Here is a 22411-nt window from a genome sequence, read left to right on the forward strand (position 1 = left end):
CACCCGTCTGGCTGAACTCCAGGCCAAAGTGGTGTGTTGCCAAAAAACATACCCGCAGATATGCCCCCAACTCAACCACCAGGATCCCATCATCCAGCATTACGGGATGCACCTCACGGCCAACAAGGTGTCCCAAAAGGGAATTGTGCTGTATTGGCCATTCTGAAAGAGAATGTTACACCTCTGCACCACGGTGAGGTTACAGCACGCGCAGGAGAAACTAAAGCAAATGATCTGGATTGTATAAACCAGGGCGACCAACTTTCCGAAATTTTCCGGAAAATGCGGAATTTTTAACCCATATCCGGAATTAATGCCAAATATCCGGACTTTTTTCCAAATTCGCTATCATTTTTTTTTTTTGGAAGCAACCATTTCTGAATATATTTATAATTTTCTATATTTTTAAATACAGAGTTTATTAAACAGAGTTTATCATTCTGCATTCTCCATTGCAACCTGAACTTGGTATTATCGACTGTTTCTTGCTATTGCTAAGACGTTTGTCTATTGGCTGTATTTGTCAACAGCCGACCAATGAAAATGTTTTTGACAATAGAGTAAACTGAAGCCATGTATGAAATTTGTCTTACTTGTTAAGTAGTTTATGTATTAATTTTAAAGATATTTCAAATATCATATAGTAATTACTACGGGACAGACATCGGTTCTATGGCGATGCATGCAACTTCGCCACGGTGTGTAAAAACCTAAACATATAACAGAACACTTGCGATCATACGAAAACAAAGAAACGGATCCACAAGTCAATTCTCTTCTTTTTGTATGCTTTCACGTACAACATTTCACTAAATACTATTTGGCTACCAGTAATTTGTGACACTTCCGTGACATTAATATTAATTAATTAACATACCTACCGATCTTGTTTTATTCAAGTAAGTTAAACTATAAAAAATGTAAATTTTTACAAAACATTGTTAGATTTTGCCGAAAAAGTTATTCTCTAATAGTAATGCAGAACGATAGCCAGTCTTAATGTGGGTACCAGACGTTTCGTCCCCGATTCGGTTAACCGCAAATTAGTTCGACCCCACTAATGAAATAGTGCAAATGTGGCAATGTACCTACATAAAAATAACACTGGTCCCAAGTCACTTTATTACTAATCTGTAGGTGGGAGTGAAACTATACTACACTATTTGCTGATAAAGTGGGGCTTATAGAGGGTTTTTTGGTGATGATTTTTGATGTTTGGTCTGTGTGTGTGTGTGTGTGTGAGAGAGAGAGAGAGAGAGAGAGAGAGAGAGAGAGAGAGAGAGAGAGAGAGAGAGAGAGAGAGAGAGAGAGAGAGAGAGAAAATATGCTGTTAATTGCTATACTAGGTATAGTAATTTTATTTACACTGATGAATATATTTATCATGTTTTGTAAACTAGACAAGCCATAAAGTATGGCTATGCTTAAAAAGGAGTAAAAAAATTCGAACGAGATAGACGTTGTCGACTGCTCTGTTCAATTACCCCCCCCCCCCCCCCCTAATTGCTACATACGGCTCGCTGCTTGAATACCAAGTCTCGTACACCGGGTCACGGGCAACCGTGACCTTGGTGTACGGAGACAGGATCCAGAAGAAAGGAAGGTGGAGGAAGAGGAGACGTGCGCCAGGGGCGGTCCAGGGGGAGCCAAACCGCCGAACGCCGCCCACACAAGGCCGAAGAAACTAAAGAACGAACAGGAACCTGCCCCATCGGATCTCACCTCAATGACGGGACCGAACGAGTTGGACACTGCAATATGTGACACCCCGTATCGGCGACCCGCTCCAACGCGCCACTCTTCAAAGTTTCTGGTTGTGTCGCCGATTTTACAGGCGAGACCCGTTGAGACTCAGGCCCGGAAAGCTGCTGTTCCCAAACGGAAGGCGACCGCTCCCCCGAGCGGCCAACCTGTAAAGCCAAGCCAACCGTCCACGCAGCCACCGAAACCGGACATGGAACTATCTGAGCAGTGGTCACTCCAGGCCGGGAAACTACATCAGCGATATGCTCAGATAGTGAAGGTCAACCTCGAGGATGTTCGGCAGCTCATCACGCAACCAAAGCACGAGGCCTACCAACAGTTACCAGCAAGCCCTGCAGAAGAAGACTACGCCATTCACAAGGACACGTTGCGGGATGGACATGGACTCTGACTCACCATCCGCCGGAAGGGACTATACCATCAAGGTCTGCTAATCCACGAAATGGACAACCCGACCTTCCATCGTGTCATCAAGACCATTGCCGGGAAGGACTACCATCCAATAGCCAAGCTATTAGCAACCTCCACATACCGGCAAACCATCCCGCAACTGGACGCTACGAACTTCATCGGGTCTCTGTGACGACATCCTCACCACCAACCTCGTTTGCCTCCGTGAGTAGCACTAATACTTTAAACTTTTTTTGGCCGCCATTTCAAAAACTTTGTTTATTTTTTTTGTAAACAGTCTGGCACTCTTTACTTTTGGCAGTCCGTCTAAATTGCTCCAATCACCTTCAACTTTGGATGAGCAGTCTAATTTTTTGTTTGGCCTTAATTTTAACCGGACATGGTTATTCTCAACTTTACTAAATTTTTCCAAATTCCGCCCACCTCAAACTTACCATCTCCCTCCTGCCCCGGAATTAGTCACTGGCGATGTCAGAGGCTAAATCCGGGGTGGGCGTGCCTGAACCTAAGTTGGATATGGGCACGTCAAAAAGTTCCCGCATCCCGCATCCTCCCAACCTTTCCTGTCATGGACGGAGGAGCCAGCCAAGGCCGGCTCTTGGGCTCATGACAGGCGTGCGCTACAACAGCTTGTTCTGAATTTGCACGTAAAACCCTATGACCTGACCTGACTGACTAACATTGACGACGCAATGAAGAAAGTCACTGCTATATTTCTTAAAAATGCTGAAAAAGGTTTTGGTTGTGTAACAACAAATAGGATAAGAAGGAAATCAAAAGCCAAATGAGGTCATAAGCCATGGTTTCGGAAGCAGTGTTTATAAAGCAGACGTAATTTCCACGTGGCCAAAAAGAAACACCAGCTGGATAAGTGTAGGGCTAGTGAAGACGAGTTAAAAACTGCAAGCCGAAACTACAAACACGTTATTAAAGTCCATAGTGCTAAACATAAAAGCAAACTGGAGAAAAATATTAATAAAGCCATAAAAATTATCCCAAATCACTTTTTAAAATTATTAAAAACAAAGAAGAGTCCGGAACAAGTCCCTTTCTTGGTGAGTTTTATGATTATTTCAAAGTTATTAACGACTGTTCTGAGTTGACCGAAGAAGCGGAGTGTGATGTCAACGCGATTGCAGCGTCACGTAACAGGAGTACTTTCTTGAACGCGCCAGTCACAAGAGAGGAGGTTCTCAAAGAGTTGAAAACGAACAAAGCGGCCGGGCATGATGAAATAATAAATGAATATATCAAATGTACTATTGATAGTTTTTTAACATTATATGTAATATTATTTAACAGTATTCTTAACAGTGGGTTTTTTTCCAGAAGAATGGTTCCTGGGGATTATTAAAACCATATATAAAAAGAAAGGAGACAAAGAAAATGTAGAAAATTACCGACCAATAACATTATTGTCTTATTTAAGCAAGTTATTTACAAATATTTTAAATAATAGGCTGACTGTGTACATTGAACAAAACAATATCCTTACTGAGGCTCAAGCAGGATTTAGGAAAGGATATTCTACCAATTGATCATATATTTTCCATTAATGGTATTATAGAACTACTAAAAAGAAGAAAGAAGAAGCTCGACTGTGCGTTTACTGACTTAAAAAAGCTTTCGACAAAATCTGGAGAGTGGGATTGTGGTCTAAATTGTTAAATAATAATATAGATGGAAACTTTTAAAGAATAATTCACAATATGTATAATAACATAAAAAAGATGGTTACTTATCGAACATTTTTGAATGCAAGATTGACGTTAGACTAGGCGAAAATTTGTCTCCACTTTTATTTTCTTTATATTTAAATGACTTGGAGGACTTTTTGAAAGCAGCTAAGAGTGAAGGTGTGTCAATTACTGCGTATGACATAGATATATACTCTGATCTTGGTCTTAACTTACTAACTATGATGTATGCTGATGATACCGCCCTACTAGCAACAGAATCTGAAGATCTTCAACAACTATTAAACGCATACAAGGACTATTGCAAAACTTGGAAAATTGAAATCAACATAACAAAAACTAAAGTGGTGATATTCGGTGGAAACAAAACGGACTATAGAAGTAAATGGTTTATAGACGACGTTCAGCTTGAAAATGTTGATGAATATAAATATCTTGGCATTTGGCTTCATAAAACAAATACATTTAACTTATGTCAGAAAACCTTATTTGAACAGGCTCAGAAAACTGTTTTATATATTAAGAAAATATAATGAATATTGTTTGTCTATAGAATACCGAATCCAATTGTTCGACTCAGTTGTTGTACCTATTTTGTTGTATGGGTGCGAGATATGGGGTTTTGCCAATCTCGATAATATAGAAAAACTTCATATTAAATTTTAAAAATATCTAGCTCCATTTGGAAAGAATACTCCTATAAATATAATATATGGTGAATTTGGAAGAAAACACCTTTGCCTGATTGTATTTTGCAGAATGGTTTGTTTTTGGGCTAGACTTTTAACAGGTAGAAGTACAAAATTATCCTTGTGTGTTTACAAACTAATGTTTTATAATTTTATTCAATATGGCACAGAATATAAATGGATTGTACATATGCAAGATATATTTTACAGACTCGGTTATAATACTGTATGGGACGCACAGCATTTTATATCTGTTCCATGTCTAAAACGAACCATTAAGCTACGACTAAAAGACCAATATACTCAGGACTGGCACAACCGTATTACTGAATCAGGGAAACGTTCTACATACCTGCTTTTTAAAGAGAAAGTAGAATTTGAAAGTTACTTTAATATACTTAACAGGAAAAATTATACCACTTTTCTCCGATTTCGTATATCTAATTATGTCTTACCAATTGAAAAGGGCAGATGGTCCAATGTTTCAAAAGAAGATAGAACATGTGCATTATGTAATATAGGTGATATCGGAGATGAGTTTCATTATATTTTTATTTGTGATAAATTTAATAAGGAACGAAAAAGATTACTAAAGCCATACTATGTTATTAGACCAAATGTAATTAAATTTAGAGAACTGTTCAACTGTAAACGTGTCAGCATCCTTAAAAAGCTTTGTGAACTTATTAATATTATAAATAACCACGTCTGAAAACTCATTTTATATAGTTTACTCTTACTTATTTGTTTGTTATAAACACTTGTCACTTGACGTATGCGTGTATATGTATATATAAAGTATATAATGTACTCCTCTGATGCTACCGGATGGTGGCTTTGAGTGAAATAAACTTCTGTTGTGTTCTGTTCTGTCGACTTTAGCAACAATGACGTCGCATGCACCGTCTTTTCACGTAGAAAACTTGGATGAACTGACAACCAGATTATTCAGTGGAGTGATGATTTATGGAGGCACATTTAATATAAACTTCAACTTTTCAGCAACGAGTAATTCCATGAACGTCAATGAAAGAAAACACACCGATGACGACACAGACATTGAGTGAACAGTTCTTGACATTGTTCTTGGTTGATAAAACTGGCGCGCTGAAGGTTTTGTGACGTATTACGTGCAAATTAAATATTAAATTTTAGCTATTACATTGTTTTCAAAGGGCATTTCAAACATATCATCAAAATTATAGGTCACTTTTCACTCATTCTTTCTTATTTATTTAAATAGAACTATATTCCTATGTGTAATAATTGGTGGTTCATCGGTCCACGTAATAACATAGCTGACCTCATTGTATAAAATGAGAAATCCTTATCATTAGACCGGCCTCGGTGGCGTCGTGGTTAGGCCATCGGTCTACAGGCTGGTAGGTACTGGGTTCGGATTCCAGTCGAGGCATGGGATTTTTAATTCAGATACCGACTCCAAACCCTGAGTGAGTGCTCCGCAAGGCTCAATGGGTAGGTGTAAACCACTTGCACCGACCAGTGATCCATAACTAGGTTCAACAAAGGCCATGGTTTGTGCTATCCTGCCTGTGGGAAGCGCAAATAAAAGATCCCTTGCTGCTAATCGGAAAGAGTAGCCCATGTAGTGGCGACAGCGGGTTTCCTCTCAAGATCTGTGTGGTCCTTAACCATATGTCTGACGCCATATAACTGTAAATAAAATGTGTTGAGTGCGTCGTTAAATAAAACATTTCGTTCTTTCTTTCTTTCTTTTCCTTATCATTAGCTTACAGCGTTACACATTTTAAACTATTATTTTGAAACAAAATTCCAATTTAGGGTATGTAATAAATACAAAACTACATATAGGTGTATCTTAGGTATAAATATTCCACGATTGCAGAGTTGTAAACTTTAAAATTAAAAAAAATATCAACTTAATAAAAGTGTGACATCACAGGTTATTCCCTTGGACCGTTCACTTGTGTTTTGAGATATAGTAATGTTATATTAATACTATGTTCAATTCCACGATTATCTCATAAGGACAGGTTGTTTTTGTTTTATTCGTGTAACTAAACCAGATTGCCTTATCTATGTGATAATGGCTGGATTTTGTGACAATAATGAGAACCAACAAATGGTCAACAAATGGTGAGCACGCCTACCACTGCCCACCACTGCCGTAGTCTGTTGACGAACCAGATTATATGACTTACCAAGAGCGAACACAAACAGTAAGTAACATAATACTTTCTTGACTTTTATCAGATCTAACATGTTAAATATAACAGCCTTCTGCTTCAATGTATTACCTCTTATTGCACATCAATATTACTCCTCATATCACATTTTGTTTTATTTGTTTTCTTAAAGGAATTTTTTTTTTTTTTTTTTAACGTCGTCATATGGTAAAGACATTCGTTTATATTTTAGGTCACTATGAAGGGGATTTGCATCTTACTACTATGTTTCGGGTATGTAATAACATAGTAACATTCGTATCTCTATACAAAACCAAATTGAAAAGAAGTTCCGTGATGGCATGCACCCACCAAACACAATTCAAGTAACAAAACGTAATTCAAGTATCAAACGAAACTATAATAAATTGCTATTGTACTAGAAATATGCCGAATGTCACAACCTTGACAAGGAACATATTGCAGTTGCTCTGGGTCAAATTCGTATCTTTATAAGAGAGAGAGAGAGAGAGAGAGAGAGAGAGAGAGAGAGAGAGAGAGAGAGAGAGAGAGAGAGAGAGAGAGAGAGAGAGATAGTCGAAGAGAAGTTTCAACATTCGTGATAGTATTACTACTCAAAAGAATTTAAGGGTCAGACGATATTTTCGACATTACTTTTTGAATGTCAGTTATATTAGCTAGACCATAATGTCACGCATGGTATTGTTCCATTTTGACGAAAGTGGGTCTAAGCAACCCATAAATGAATTAAAATCCACTGTCATTGACACTGTCGACTAGTTCTAATGGCGAAAACATGCTTACATTTGCACGTAAATTAGGGCGAAAGTGAAAGGTCTGCTAAGTGCCCATAACTTGCTTTTTCACAAAGCGCTTCATTTGCACACTTTGCACGTGTATTCCATGTTCCCAGTGCTGAATTTCCGTATAATTGGAGCTTGCGTTCGTGTACGGTGCACACTCCAAATTCGACAATGGTACGACTTCAACTGACTATCAAAGATCGAGGAAGGGCTATTGCTTGGCTTCAGGATGGCAATACGCAAAGAAATGTTGCTCTGCGACTTGGTGTCAGTCAGAGTGTCGTTGGCCGACTGTGGCAACGGTACCAAGCAACGAATTCTGTTCGAAATCGTCCACGTTCGGGAAGACCCCGAAGCACTACAAATAGAGAGGACCGCTACATCACCAATATGGCTCTACGTCAACGCGCAACCACTGCACGCCGATTACGTGACAATCTGCGGACTGCGACTGGAACTCGAGTGTCTGATCAAACCATACGCAATCGTCTGAGAGCCAATAATCTACGCTGCCGTCGCCAGGCTGTTCGACCACCACTCCTACCACGTCACAGAATGGCCAGACGTCACTGGTGCACGCTTCATCTGCGGTGGCAACGTGTTCAGTGGGGTCGAGTGATGTTCACTGATGAGTCCAGCTTTAGTCTCCAGTTCAACGACGGTCGGGTTCGTGTCTACAGATGTCCTGGGGAGCGCTTCGCTGACGTTAACGTTAGACAACGTCACCGGTTTGGTGGTGGCAGCGTCATGGTGTGGGGCGGCATCTCTATCCACCACAGGACCCCCCTCTATGTGGTGGATGGCAATCTGAATGGAATCCGCTATCTGAATGAGATTATCCGGCCGTTGGTTCTCCCAGGCCTTCAGCAGATTGGCGGCGGGGCAGTTCTGCAGGATGACAATGCCAGACCCCACCGCGCCAGGGTGGTAACGGACTTTCTCAGACAACACGGTATCGCCAGGATGGATTGGCCAGCATATTCGCCTGACTTGGCCCCAATAGAGCACGCCTGGGACGAATTAGGCAGGAGAGTTCGGGATAACCATGCCCCTCCGGCCAACCTTCATGATCTGGGTCAACTTCTTATGGCAGAGTGGCAGGCCATTCCCCAAGAGTTCTTCAGACGTCTGATCAACAGCATGAGGCAACGATGTGTCGAGTGTATTCGCGCCAGGGGTGGATTCACACACTATTAAACGAATGTTCTAATGTGTAAAATCCATGTTTGACAACCTTCAACTTTGACAGCATGTCATGTGACTTTCTTTTATACAGTGACGTTTATTTGTGTGTTTTTTGTAAATATGGAACAATAAATAAAAAATTTGGTGTAGTTTACATCATCAATCTAATACACTCTGAAACTTATTTGGTTATAAATTTTTGACCCTTAAATTCTTTTGAGTAGTATATGTAGCAGGAAAACAGTTCAATCACCAACATAAACTGCTGTTCGTGAGATGTGAGTGTCTCCTATCCAGTTCGTGGTATAGAGGAAAATATAATAAATCACTAGTGTAGTAAACATGTGGTGAATGCCACTAAAATTAAGATGGACATTTTTGTGCAAACCAAAGGGGACCAAGAACCCTTCCTGACATACTAGTGTCTAAAACAAGCAAATTAGGCTCCCATGTTTTTTCAGTTAGTTTCATGGGCGAGATAGTATAGATTCTTTTTGTTTTCATTTAGCAAAGTTATTTTAAATTTCAATTGAAAATTCCATAGTTATACCAATTATCTGTGTCTATGGCCTGTCCGCAAATATGATAAATATGTTATAAATTGAGGAAATTGGTACACGAAACACCCCCATCCTAAGTTGTACTTGCATGCAAGGTTTAATGATCTTATATGATCTTATAAGAACGATATGCTCTGAAAACGAAAAGTACGCACGTGCGGACGGACGGACGGACGGATGGACAACGCCATGCCAATAATACGACCCATCAATGACGGGCTTATAACCAATAGCCAATTATTAATAGATCGATGTTCTCTAGTGGTGTCGTTAAACAAAACAAACTTTCCTTTCCTTTTCATGTCAAAAGTAGTGCAGCAACTCCTTTAGCATTGGTGTTATTATGTCTTTTCGTGTTGTCATAGTTACTCCCGTGTCCTGATGATCACTCCTGAAACTGGTCGTGCTACATTGAGTGTGATAAAAAAATCACTTTATTGCAACTGTTGATATCGATGTATGCCAATTCAGAATTGTTAGTAGCTTAGCAGGAAGATGGGCGTCCTCTACAATGACTTGTCTCTCACTCAGTATTAACTCCTTCCTAGATAGACAACTGAGATAGCCGAGGTATGTGTTCAGTGGCTTTAAATTAATAACTTTGTTTTCATTCCGCCCTACTCTTTCAAAAGATCCTATTTGGTTTTACCAAATTAGACATTTATATTGAATATAACTGACAAACGAACGCTTACGTTTAGACTCGCAGGTTTACATGTTTTTATTTCTCAATATAATATTAATAGTTGATTTTACGTTTCTCTCAGTACAAAGTCTCATCTTGTAAAGTAAATCTGATATATTGTATTTCTATCAGTATGGCCGCTGCACGAAATTGTTATGGCAATCACAACGGCCTGACCGAAACGGACGTCATACTGCTTGTGATGAATGACCTTGACAAAGATGAAAGTCAGCAGGTCACCGAAACCGAGTTTATACACGAATTCATTACCAACTACGACCAGGATCGTAAGTATGACGTCAGATCAGTGCTGGATACAACCAGTTTTGAGTGTGACGTCAGTTCATTCATTGTCAAATACGACCACGATCACGAGTGTGACGACAATTCATTGCCAGATACGAGCCACGGACATGAGTATGTGACGTCATTTAATTATCAGATGCCACCACTATCGTGAGTATGAAGACAATTCAGTGTCAGATACGACCACAGTCGTATGACGTCAATTCATTGTCAGGTACGACCACGACTGAGTATATGACGTTATTTAATTATCAGATACACCATGCTCGTGAGTTTGACGTCAGTTCAATAGCAGATACAACCACGATCGTGGATATAACGTCAGTAACTGAGTTCATTAGATAACAGTAGCCAAGTGTTCTTACAAAACCGCCTTATCAGTATCTCAAATCATATGACCTAGTGTGAATTAATTTGCCACCCACCCACCTGTCTTTAAGACCGCCATAATATCTCAGATTGTATAACAATGGTACTTAGCCTATTAAGCAGTCACCTGGTCTTAGGAGTTCATTTTAATACTTGATCAGCTGAGTGGTTAAAACAGTTCCTGTATTTCGATTGAAGATTAAGATAAGATACTATCAAGAGGTCGCTACCATTGTTAGATGTTTTCCATTGGCATAGTCTTGTTAATGACGAACATTAAATTATTGTTGTTTAAAATTTTATATATTCTGTGTTTCTGATCGTCCTAATGTTTATAATAATTGAAATCTCATTTCCTTACATGTCCGTATATATTTTTATTTCTTTTTGTACATACGGAATTATTGGGGGATAAAATCCAGTGCGGGCTACAGCAAACATTATAACCTTGAGAAACACACTGGATGTATTCTACACGTATTGTTATTCGATAAAACGACTCTAATAGTCAGAAACACGTTACAATGACTGATAGCTAACTCAGGACAGTGTCTTTATTTTAATCACATATAATCAAATATGGTTTTCAGGAAATGGCAGAGTAGAGGAACATGAATTCATACATGAATGGCACAGTCGTTACCATGACGACAAGGAATTTCCACGTCTGCTGTTCCATGTTCTAAGAGTTACCTCCAACCAGTACCTGGTAATTGAAAACGTCCCAGCAATGATGGCCAAGTTTGATATCAATGGTAAACGTGTTTGTTTTTTTATACCGCTAGTGAATCCCCTAGTGTTGCTTGGCAGAACGTGCTGTCTGTTTAGCATTGATATTAAACTCAAGTTTGACATCAGTGGTAAACGTGGTCTTCATACCGCTAGTGTTTTCCCTGTCGTATATAAGAACGTCCTGTCTGTTGTCAAGCCAATCTTTGGAGTGATAGTCTTTTTACAAAGTAGGAAGGATGTATCTCCCTGTGGAGTGGCAGTCTTACAAAGTAGGAAGGATGTGACTCCTGTGGAGTGGCAGTCTTCTTACAAAGTAGGAAGGATGTATCTCCCTGTGGAGTGGCAGTCTTACAAAGTAGGAAGGGTGTATCTCCCTGTGGAGTGGCAGTCTTACAAAGTAGGAAGGGTGTATCTCCTGTGGAGTGGCAGTCTTATAAAGTAGGAAGGATGTATCTCCTGTGGAGTGGCAGTCTTACAAAGCAGGAAGGATGTATCTCCTGTGGAGTGGCAGTCTTCTTACAAAGTAGGAAGGATGTGACTCCTGTGGAGTGGCAGTCTTCTTACAAAGTAGGAAGGATGTATCTCCCTGTGGAGTGGCAGTCTTCTTACAAAGTAGGAAAGATGTATCTCCTGTGGAGTGGCAGTCTTCTTACAAAGTAGGAGGGATGTATCTCCTGTGGAGTGGCAGTCTTACAAAGTAGGAAGGATGTATCTCCCTGAGGAGTGGCAGTCTTTCAAAGTAGGAAGGATGTATTTCCCTGTGGAGTGGCAGTCTTCTTACAAAGTAGGAAGGATGTATCTCCTGTGGAGTGGCAGTCTTACAAAGTAGGAAGGATGTATCTCCCTGTGGAGTGGCAGTCTTACAAAGTAGGAAGGATGTATCTCCTGTGGAGTGGCAGTCTTACAAAGTAGCAAGGATGTGACTCCTGTGGAGTGGCAGTCTTCTTACAAAGTAGGAAGGATGTATTTCCCTGTGGAGTGGCAGTCTTACAAAGTAGGAAGGATGTATCTCCCTGTGGAGTGGCAGTCTTACAAAGTAGGAAGGATGTGACTCCTGTGGAGTGGCAGTCTTCTTACAAAGTAGGAAGGATGTATCTCCCTGTGGAGTGGCAGTCTTCTTACAAAGTACGAAGGGTGTATCTCCCTGTGGAGTGGAAGTCTTACAAAGTAGGAAGGGTGTATCTCCTGTGGAGTGGCAGTCTTCTTATAAAGTAGGAAGGATGTATCTCCTGTGGAGTGGCAGTCTTCTTACAAAGTAGGAAGGGTGTATCTCCCTGTGGAGTGGCAGTCTTACAAAGTAGGAAGGATGTATCTCCTGTGGAGTGGCAGTCTTCTTACAAAGTAGGAAGGATGTATCTCCTGTGGAGTGGCAGTCTTCTTACAAAGTAGGAAGGGTGTATCTCCCTGTGGAGTGGCAGTCTTACAAAGTAGGAAGGATGTATCTCCCTGTGGAGTGGCAGTCTTACAAAGTAGGAAGGATGTGACCCCTGTGGAGTGGCAGTCTTCTTACAAAGTAGGAAGGATGTATCTCCTGTGGAGTGGCAGTCTTACAAAGTAGGAAGGATGTATCTCCCTGTGGAGTGGCAGTCTTCTTACAAAGTAGGAAGGATGTATTTCCCTGTGGAGTGGCAGTCTTACAAAGTAGGAAGGATGTATCTCCCTGTGGAGTGGCAGTCTTACAAAGTAGGAAGGATGTGACTCCTGTGGAGTGGCAGTCTTCTTACAAAGTAGGAAGGATGTATCTCCCTGTGGAGTGGCAGTCTTACAAATTAGGGAGGATGTATCTCCCTGTGGAGTGGCAGTCTTCTTATAAAGTAGGAAGGGTGTATCTCCCTGTGGAGTGGCAGTCTTACAAAGTAGGAAGGATGTATCACCCTGTGGAGAGGCAGTCTTACAAAGTAGGAAGGATGTATTTCCCTGTGGAGTGGCAGTCTTCTTACAAAGTAGGAAGGATGTATTTCCCTGTGGAGTGGCAGTCTTACAAAGTAGGAAGGATGTATCTCCCTGTGGAGTGGCAGTCTTACAAAGTAGGAAGGATGTGACTCCTGTGGAGTGGCAGTCTTCTTACAAAGTAGGAAGGATGTATCTCCCTGTGGAGTGGCAGTCTTACAAATTAGGGAGGATGTATCTCCCTGTGGAGTGGCAGTCTTCTTATAAAGTAGGAAGGGTGTATCTCCCTGTGGAGAGGCAGTCTTACAAAGTAGGAAGGATGTATTTCCCTGTGGAGTGGCAGTCTTCTTACAAAGTAGGAAGGATGTATCTCCTGTGGAGTGGCAGTCTTACAAAGTAGGAAGGATGTATCTCCTGTGGAGTGGCAGTCTTCTTACAAAGTAGGAAGGATGTATTTCCCTGGGGAGTGGCAGTCTTACAAAGTAGGAAGGATGTATCACCCTGTGGAGTGGCAGTCTTACAAAGTAGGAAGGATGTATTTCCCTGTGGAGTGGCAGTCTTCTTACAAAGTAGGAAGGATGTATTTCCCTGTGGAGTGGCAGTCTTCTTACAAAGTAGGAAGGATGTATCACCCTGTGGAGTGGCAGTCTTACAAAGTAGGAAGGATGTGACTCCTGTGGAGTGGCAGTCTTACAAAGTAGGAAGGATGTATTTCCCTGTGGAGTGGCAGTCTTCTTACAAAGTAGGAAGGATGTATTTCCCTGTGGAGTGGCAGTCTTCTTACAAAGTAGGAAGGATGTATTTCCCTGTGGAGTGGCAGTCTTACAAAGTAGGAAGGATGTATCTCCCTGTGGAGTGGCAGTCTTCTTACAAAGTAGGAAGGATGTATTTCCCTGTGGAGTGGCAGTCTTACAAAGTAGGAAGGATGTATTTCCCTGTGGAGTGGCAGTCTTCTTACAAAGTAGGAAGGATGTATTTCCCTGTGGAGTGGCAGTCTTACAAAGTAGGAAGGATGTATCTCCCTGTGGAGTGGCAGTCTTACAAAGTAGGAAGGATGTATTTCCCTGTGGAGTGGCAGTCTTACAAAGTAGGAAGGATGTATTTCCTGTGGAGTGGCAGTCTTCTTACAAAGTAGGAAGGATGTATCTCCCTGTGGAGTGGCAGTCTTACAAAGTAGGAAGGATTTATTTCCCTGTGGAGTGGCAGTCTTACAAAGTAGGAAGGATGTATTTCCCTGTGGAGTGGCAGTCTTACAAAGTAGGAAGGATGTATTTCCTGTGGAGTGGCAGTCTTCTTACAAAGTAGGAAGGATGTATCTCCCTGTGGAGTGGCAGTCTTACAAAGTAGGAAGGATTTATTTCCCTGTGGAGTGGCAGTCTTCTTACAAAGTAGGAAGGATTTATTTCCCTGTGGAGTGGCAGTCTTCTTACAAAGTGGGAAGGATGTATCTCCCTGTCGAGTGGCAGTCTTACAAAGTAGGAAGGATGTATTTCCCTGTGGAGTGGCAGTCTTCTTACAAAGTAGGAAGGATGTATTTCCCTGTGGAGTGGCAGTCTTCTTACAAAGTAGGAAGGATGTATTTCCTGTGGAGTGGCAGTCTTACAAAGTAGGAAGGATGTATTTCCCTGTGGAGTGGCAGTCTTACAAAGTAGGAAGGATGTATTTCCCTGTGGAGTGGCAGTCTTACAAAGTAGGAAGGGTGTATTTCCCTGTGGAGTGGCCGTCTTACAAAGTAGGAAGGGTGTATCTCCCTGTGGAGTGGCAGTCTTACAAAGTAGGAAGGATGTATCTCCATGTGGAGTGGCAGTCTTACAAAGTAGGAAGGATGTATCTCCCTGTGGAGTGGCAGTCTTACAAAGTAGGAAGGGTGTATTTCCCTGTGGAGTGGCAGTCTTACAAAGTAGGAAGGGTGTATTTCCCTGTAGAGTGGCAGTCTTACAAAGTAGGAAGGATGTATTTCCCTGTGGAGTGGCAGTCTTACAAAGTAGGAAGGGTGTATTTCCCTGTGGAGTGGCAGTCTTACAAAGTAGGAAGGATGTATCTCCCTGTGGAGTGGCAGTCTTACAAAGTAGGAAGGGTGTATTTTCCGGTGGAGTGGCAGTCTTACAAAGTAGGAAGGGTGTATCTCCCTGTGGAGTGGCAGTCTTACAAAGTAGGAAGGGTGTATCTCCCTGTGGAGTGGCAGTCTTACAAAGTAGGAAGGATGTATCTTCCTGTGGAGTGGCAGTCTTACAAAGTAGGAAGGGTGTATCTCCCTGTGGAGTGGCAGTCTTACAAAGTAGGAAGGGTGTATTTCCCTGTGGAGTGGCAGTCTTACAAAGTAGGAAGGGTGTATTTTCCTGTGGAGTGGCAGTCTTACAAAGTAGGAAGGATGTATCTCCCTGTGGAGTGGCAGTCTTACAAAGTAGGAAGGGTGTATCTCCCTGTGGAGTGGCAGTCTTACAAAGTAGGAAGGGTGTATTTCCCTGTGGAGTGGCAGTCTTACAAAGTAGGAAGGGTGTATTTCCCTGTGGAGTGGCAGTCTTACAAAGTAGGAAGGATGTATCTCCCTGTGGAGTGGCAGTCTTACAAAGTAGGAAGGGTGTATTTTCCGGTGGAGTGGCAGTCTTACAAAGTAGGAAGGATGTATCTCCCTGTGGAGTGGCAGTCTTCTTACAAAGTAGGAAGGATGTATTTCCCTGTGGAGTGGCAGTCTTACAAAGTAGGAAGGGTGTATTTCCCTGTGGAGTGGCAGTCTTACAAAGTAGGAAGGGTGTATTTCCCTGTGGAGTGGCAGTCTTACACAGTAGGAAGGATGTATCACCCTCTGGAGTGGCAGTCTTACAAAGTAGGAAGGATGTATTTCCCTGTGGAGTGGTAGTCTTACAAAGTAGGAAGGGTGTATTTCCCTGTGGAGTGGCAGTCTTACACAGTAGGAAGGATGTATCTCCCTGTGGAGTGGCAGTCTTACAAAGTAGGAAGGATGTATTTCCCTGTGGAGTGGCAGTCTTACAAAGTAGGAAGGATGTATTTCCCTGTGGAGTGGCAGTCTTACAAAGTAGGAAGGATGTATTTCCCTGTGGAGTGGCAGTCTTACAAAGTAGGAAGGATGTATTTCCCTGTGGAGTGGCAGTCTTACAAAGTAGGAAGGATGTATTTCCCTGTGGAGTGGCAGTCTTACAAAGTAGGAAGGATGTATCACCCTGTGGAGTGGCAGTCTTACACAGTAGGAAGGATGTATTTCCCTGTGGAGTGGCAGTCTTACAAAGGAGGAAGGATGTATTTCCCTGTGGAGTGGCAGTCTTACAAAGTAGGAAGGATGTATCTCCCTGTGGAGTGGCAGTCTTACAAAGTAGGAAGGATGTATTTCATGTGGAGTGGCAGTCTTACAAAGTAGGAAGGATTATCATCCTGAGAAGTGACATTCATTAATTGGTAGACTATATGACGAACTCGGACAGTGATTCACGGGAGCCGTGTTAAAACTCCACTTGGTATAGAAATATGACTTTGAATATGAAGCAAGAAATGTTTAATATAACGACACGCTCAGCACATTTTAATTATGGTTATATTATGTCAGACATATAATACCACACGGATAATAGAGAGGAAACCCGTTACCGTCATATAGTGGGTTACTGTTTCGATTAACAGCAAGGTCAAATGTGCAGCATAGCACAGACAAGATAGTACATACCATGACCTTTGCTACACTAGTTGTGGAACACTGGTTGAAACGAGAAATAGTCCGATGAGCTCGCATGTGTAATTGGTTTTCATTGTTTGATATTTTGCATTTAAATAGTATTCATTATTTGATATTTTGTATTTAAATAGTTTCATTATTTGATATTTTGTATTTAAATAGTATTCATTATTTGATATTTTGCATTTAAATAGCATTCATTATTTGATATTTTGTATTTAAATAGTTTCATTATTTGATATTTTGTATTTAAATAGTTTCATTATTTGATATTTTGTATGTAATTGGTTTTCATTGTTTGATATTTTGCATTTAAATAGTATTCATTATTTGATATTTTGTATTTAATTTGTTTCATTATTTGATATTTTGTATTTAAATAGTATTCATTGTTTGATATTTTGCATTTAAATAGCATTCATTATTTGATATTTTGTATTTAAATAGTTTCATTATTTGATATTTTGTATTTAAATAGTTTCATTATTTGATATTTTGTATGTAATTGGTTTTTATTGTTTGATATTTTGCATTTAAATAGTATTCATTATTTGATATTTTGTATTTAAATAGTTTCATTATTTGATATTTTGTATTTAAATAGTATTCATTATTTGATATTTTGCATTTAAATAGCATTCATTATTTGATATTTTGTATTTAAATAGTTTCATTATTTGATATTTTGTATTTAAATAGTTTCATTATTTGATATTTTGTATGTAATTGGTTTTCATTGTTTGATATTTTGCATTTAAATAGTATTCATTATTTGATATTTTGTATTTAATTTGTTTCATTATTTGATATTTTGTATTTAAATAGTATTCATTGTTTGATATTTTGCATTTAAATAGCATTCATTATTTGATATTTTGTATTTAAATAGTTTCATTATTTGATATTTTGTATTTAATTTGTTTCATTATTTGATATTTTGTATTTAAATAGTATTCATTGTTTGATATTTTGCATTTAAATAGCATTCATTATTTGATATTTTGTATTTAAATAGTTTCATTATTTGATATTTTGTATTTAAATAGTTTCATTATTTGATATTTTGTATTTAAATAGTTCATTATTTGATATTTTGTATTTGGTTTTCATGTTTTTTGCATTTAAATAGTATTCATTATTTGATATTTTGTATTTATGTAATTGGTTTCATTATTTGTTTGATATTTTGCATTTAAATAGTAGTTCATTATTTGATATTTTGTATTTAATTTGTTTCATTATTTGATATTTTGTATTTAAATAGTATTCATTGTTTGATATTTTGCATTTAAATAGCATTCATTATTTGATATTTTGTATTTAAATAGTTTCATTATTTGATATTTTGTATTTAATTTGTTTCATTATTTGATATTTTGTATTTAAATAGTATTCATTGTTTGATATTTTGCATTTAAATAGCATTCATTATTTGATATTTTGTATTTAAATAGTTTCATTATTTGATATTTTGTATTTAAATAGTTTCATTATTTGATATTTTGTATTTAAATAGTTTCATTATTTGATATTTTGTATGTAATTGGTTTTCATTGTTTGATATTTTGCATTTAAATAGTATTCATTATTTGATATTTTGTATTTAATTTGTTTCATTATTTGATATTTTGTATTTAAATAGTATTCATCGTTTGATTATTCCATTATCAGGTGACCAGCGTTTGTCATACGGAGAAGTTCATGAAATATTGATGAAGGTAGTTAAAACATTCTTATGGGAAGACGGTGAACGGGCGAAACCGGGAGCCAATAAGTACCGAATGCTACAACATTATAAATTATAATAATAATGAGATGTGCTCTCAACTATGTATCTCCTAGGCCCAAGTTCCCTTTTTCAGTTGATCCATGATTCGTGGTTTACATTGAATAGTTAGAGAGAGAGAGAGAGAGAGAGAGAGAGAGAGAGAGAGAGAGAGAGAGAGAGAGAGAGAGAGAGAGAGAGAGAGAGAGAGAGAGAGAGAGTCAATTGAACTCTTTATTTTACTTTAATGATTCAATTTCGATCGCCGGCTCTGCTCAGAACACACACACCCATCACGCCTCTTGTTCCTCCATCACCTTTTATTTGTTTAGCAATTTGTTCCTACAACATGGTACTTTAACTCCCATGCTACATTCAGTGGCGTGACTATGTAAAATATGTTACTTATACTAACAAATGATACTTCAATTAACTCCAGTGTCTGATTTCGTTTTGAAAGTAGGCTAGTGAGTTTTCATTCATTAGACACATTTACAGAATTGCTAAACTTGGTTGTTTGTTTGTTTGTTTTTTAATTGTAGTATATATTTTGCTGTCGCCCCATAATACGACTCAATGTGGTTCTCCCCCCCCCCCCCCCCCATAAAATCCTGTCTACGCCAGTGGTCGTACAAGATTTACGACCGTTACATTTAAATCGCCAACAAGAAAACGGGCTCTATTGTCACTGACCTTTTTGAGAGTTAGTACAAACCTAGCCCGAGTACTCCGACTGTAAGAGAGCTAGACGGACATTTGAACGGTTGTAGCTTCCAAAACGGCATTAGCCAACTCCTCCATGTTGTAGCCTCGAGTTACGATATAGGTCAGCGAGCTTGGAATACTGCTGTCGGAGTTTGCCGAAGTTTAGCTGAATGTGGGTGCTCTCGGGTTTCTTTCTGTAGTGTGTGTATTAGTCACCAAGTGTACTGATTTTTTTTTAAATCAAGGAACTCGAAAATGATCAATGTATTTGACGTTAAACATAGGATTGTGTTATGGTATTAGAGCGGGAATCTTTGACTACTCTTTGGTGGGCAGCGATTGCCAAAAAATTACATAGCTTGGTCTCTGACTGTAGTAGGGATCACAACCGTCCAAATTTCCATTTAGCTCTCTTGCAGTCAGAGTACTCGGGCTAGTACAAACCAAACGATCAGAAACACTGATTATGCAGAAATTGATAATGTACGAGTCGGTTACAAAAGCTGTTATGGTCGAAACTATTTTACACTGTCTGTTAGCCAGGGTCATTTCCATTAATGTTACCTGTGCAAACATCGGCCATGACCCCAAAACATAGTTCACATACTTGCGACAAAAATATCCCACCGCCTCTCCACTGGTTGTACACATCACTACATAAATGGTGGTAAATGTTAAATGTCGGTAGATGTTAAATGTCGGTAGACTCACCGTTTCCCCCCGTCCACACACACACGCACGCACGCACGCACGCACACATATTTAAAGTGTAATTTTATTTGTTAAAAGGCCGTTTTAATCGGAAACATCCTACAATGGCAGCAAACAGGAGAGTTCCTTTAAGGCGATACGAAACATCATGTCAAAGTTAGGGACTGCTGGTTTCGATAACTCTGACAAAACTTATATTCTTACGCACGTATGGACGCACGCACATAGCCACGCACACAACCGACCACCACTGACAAAAAAAAACCCCAACAAAAACAAACAAACAAACAAACACACACACACCCCCCAAAAAAAAAACAAAAAAAAACGAACCCCCCCAAAAAACCCAAAACAAACAACGAAAACCCCCCAAAGCAACAACAACAAGAAAAGTTAATAAACTACCAAGTCACGTGATTTATACATCTATCATTTTGTATTTTCAGCTATACAGAACTTGCATTCAAGAACCGTAATCTAACCGAGCAATGAAAATACTTCAAGTGTCACAATAAACAGCTTCCAATTAAATTTTGTATATGGCTATCTACAAGAGAGAAGGAAAGAAAGAAATGTTTTATTTAATGACACACTCAACACATTTTATTTACGGTTATATGGCGTCAGACATATGGTTACGGACCACGCAGATATTGAGAGAGGAAACCACTTCATGGGCTACTCTTTTTGATTAGCAGCGAGGGTTCTTCTATATGCACCATCCCACAGACAGGGTAATACATACCACGGCCTTTGATATGCCAGTCGTAGTGCACTGGTTTGAACGAGAAATAGCCCAGTAGGTCAACCGACAAGGATCGATCCCAGACCGTCCGCGCATCGAGCGAGCGCTTTACCACTGGGCTACGTCCCGCCCCTACAAGAGAGAAGGGACAACGTTTAGAAAACAATAGCGGGTATCTAGAAAACAATAGCGGATATCTAGAAAACAATAGCGTGTATCTAGAAAACAATAGTGGGTATATAGAAAACAATAGTGTGTATCTAGAAAACAATAGCGGGTATCTAGAAAACAATAGCGGGTATTTAGGGTATCTCGAAAACAATAGCGGGTATCTAGAAAATAATAGCGGGTATCTAGAAAACAATAGCGGGTATTTAGGGTATCTAGAAAACAATAGTGGGTATCTAGAAAACAATAGCGGGTATTTAGGATATCTAAAAAACAAAAGTGGGTATCTAGAAAACAATAGCGGATATCTAGAAAACAATAGCGGGTATCTAGAAATCTAGAAAACAATGGCGGGTATCTAGAAAACAATAGCGAGTATTTAGGGTATCTAGAAAACAATAGCGGGTATTTAGAAAACAATAGCGGGTATTTAGGGTATCTAGAAAACAATAGCGGGTATTTAGGATATCTAGAAAACAATAGTGGGTATCTAGAAAACAATAGCGGGTATTTAGGGTATCTAGAAAACAATAGTGGGTATCTAGAAAACAATAGCGGATATATAGAAAACAATAGTGGGTACCTAGAAAACAATAGCGGGTATTTAGGGTATCTAGAAAACAATAGTGAGTATCTAGAAAACAATAGTGGGTATCTAGAAAACAATAGCGGGTATTTAGGGTATCTAGAAAACAATAGCGGGTATCTAGAAAACAATAGCGGGTATTTAGGGTATTTAGAAAACAATAGTGGGTATCTAGAAAACAATAGCGGGTATTTAGAAAATAATAGCGGGTATCTAGAAAACAATAGCGGGTATTTAGGGTATTTACAAAACAATATCGGGTATCTAGAACACAATAGTGGGTATCTAGAAAACAATAGCGGATATTTAGAAAACAATAGTGGGTACCTAGAAAACAATAGCGGGTATTTAGGGTATCTAGAAAACAATAGTGGGTATCTAGAAAACAATAGCGGGTATCTAGAAAACAATAGCGGGTATTTAGGGTATCTAGAAAACAATAGTGGGTATCTAGAAAACAATAGCGGGTATTTAGGATTTCTAGAAAACAAAAGTGGGCATCTAGAAAACAATAGTGGATATCTAGAAAACAATAGCGGGTATCTAGAAATCTAGAAAACAATAGTGGGTATCTAGAAAACAATAGCGGGTATTTAGGGTATCTAGAAAACAATAGCGGGTATCTAGAAAACAATAGCGGGTATTTAGAAAACAATTTAGGGTATCTAGAAAACAATAGCGGGTATTTAGGATATCTAGAAAACAATAGTGGGTATCTAGAAAACAATAGCGGGTATTTAGGGTATCTAGAAAACAATGGCGGATATATAGAAAACAATAGTGG

At 39.2% G+C, this 22411-nt stretch overlaps 1 protein-coding gene across 1 annotated transcript; it reads left to right on the forward strand.

Moving 5' to 3' along the window:
- Positions 1-6680: 6680 nt before the first annotated feature.
- Positions 6681-20659, forward strand: LOC121366919. Its single transcript, XM_041491162.1, has 6 exons — positions 6681-6762; positions 6962-7002; positions 10095-10249; positions 11228-11392; positions 18619-18665; positions 20575-20659. The coding sequence occupies exons 1-6, from the start codon at positions 6736-6738 to the stop codon at positions 20602-20604; spliced, it is 465 nt and encodes a 154-aa protein (XP_041347096.1). The 5' UTR covers positions 6681-6735; the 3' UTR covers positions 20605-20659.
- The last annotated feature ends 1752 nt before the right edge of the window (positions 20660-22411 follow it).

Source organism: Gigantopelta aegis, chromosome 3 (assembly GCF_016097555.1).
Source record: "Gigantopelta aegis isolate Gae_Host chromosome 3, Gae_host_genome, whole genome shotgun sequence".
NCBI classification, from domain to species: Eukaryota; Metazoa; Mollusca; class Gastropoda; order Neomphalida; family Peltospiridae; genus Gigantopelta; species Gigantopelta aegis.

What these genes read in the sequence shown, in the direction of transcription:
- LOC121366919 (XM_041491162.1), top strand. Translation starts at nt 6,736, where the DNA reads ATGACTTACCAAGAGCGAACACAAACA. An exon ending in ACCAAGAGCGAACACAAACA is followed by an intron (nt 6,763 to 6,961) that starts GTAAGTAACATA and finishes TTTATATTTTAG; the next exon opens with GTCACTATGAAGGGGATTTG. An exon ending in GGCCAAGTTTGATATCAATG is followed by an intron (nt 11,393 to 18,618) that starts GTAAACGTGTTT and finishes TTCCATTATCAG; the next exon opens with GTGACCAGCGTTTGTCATAC.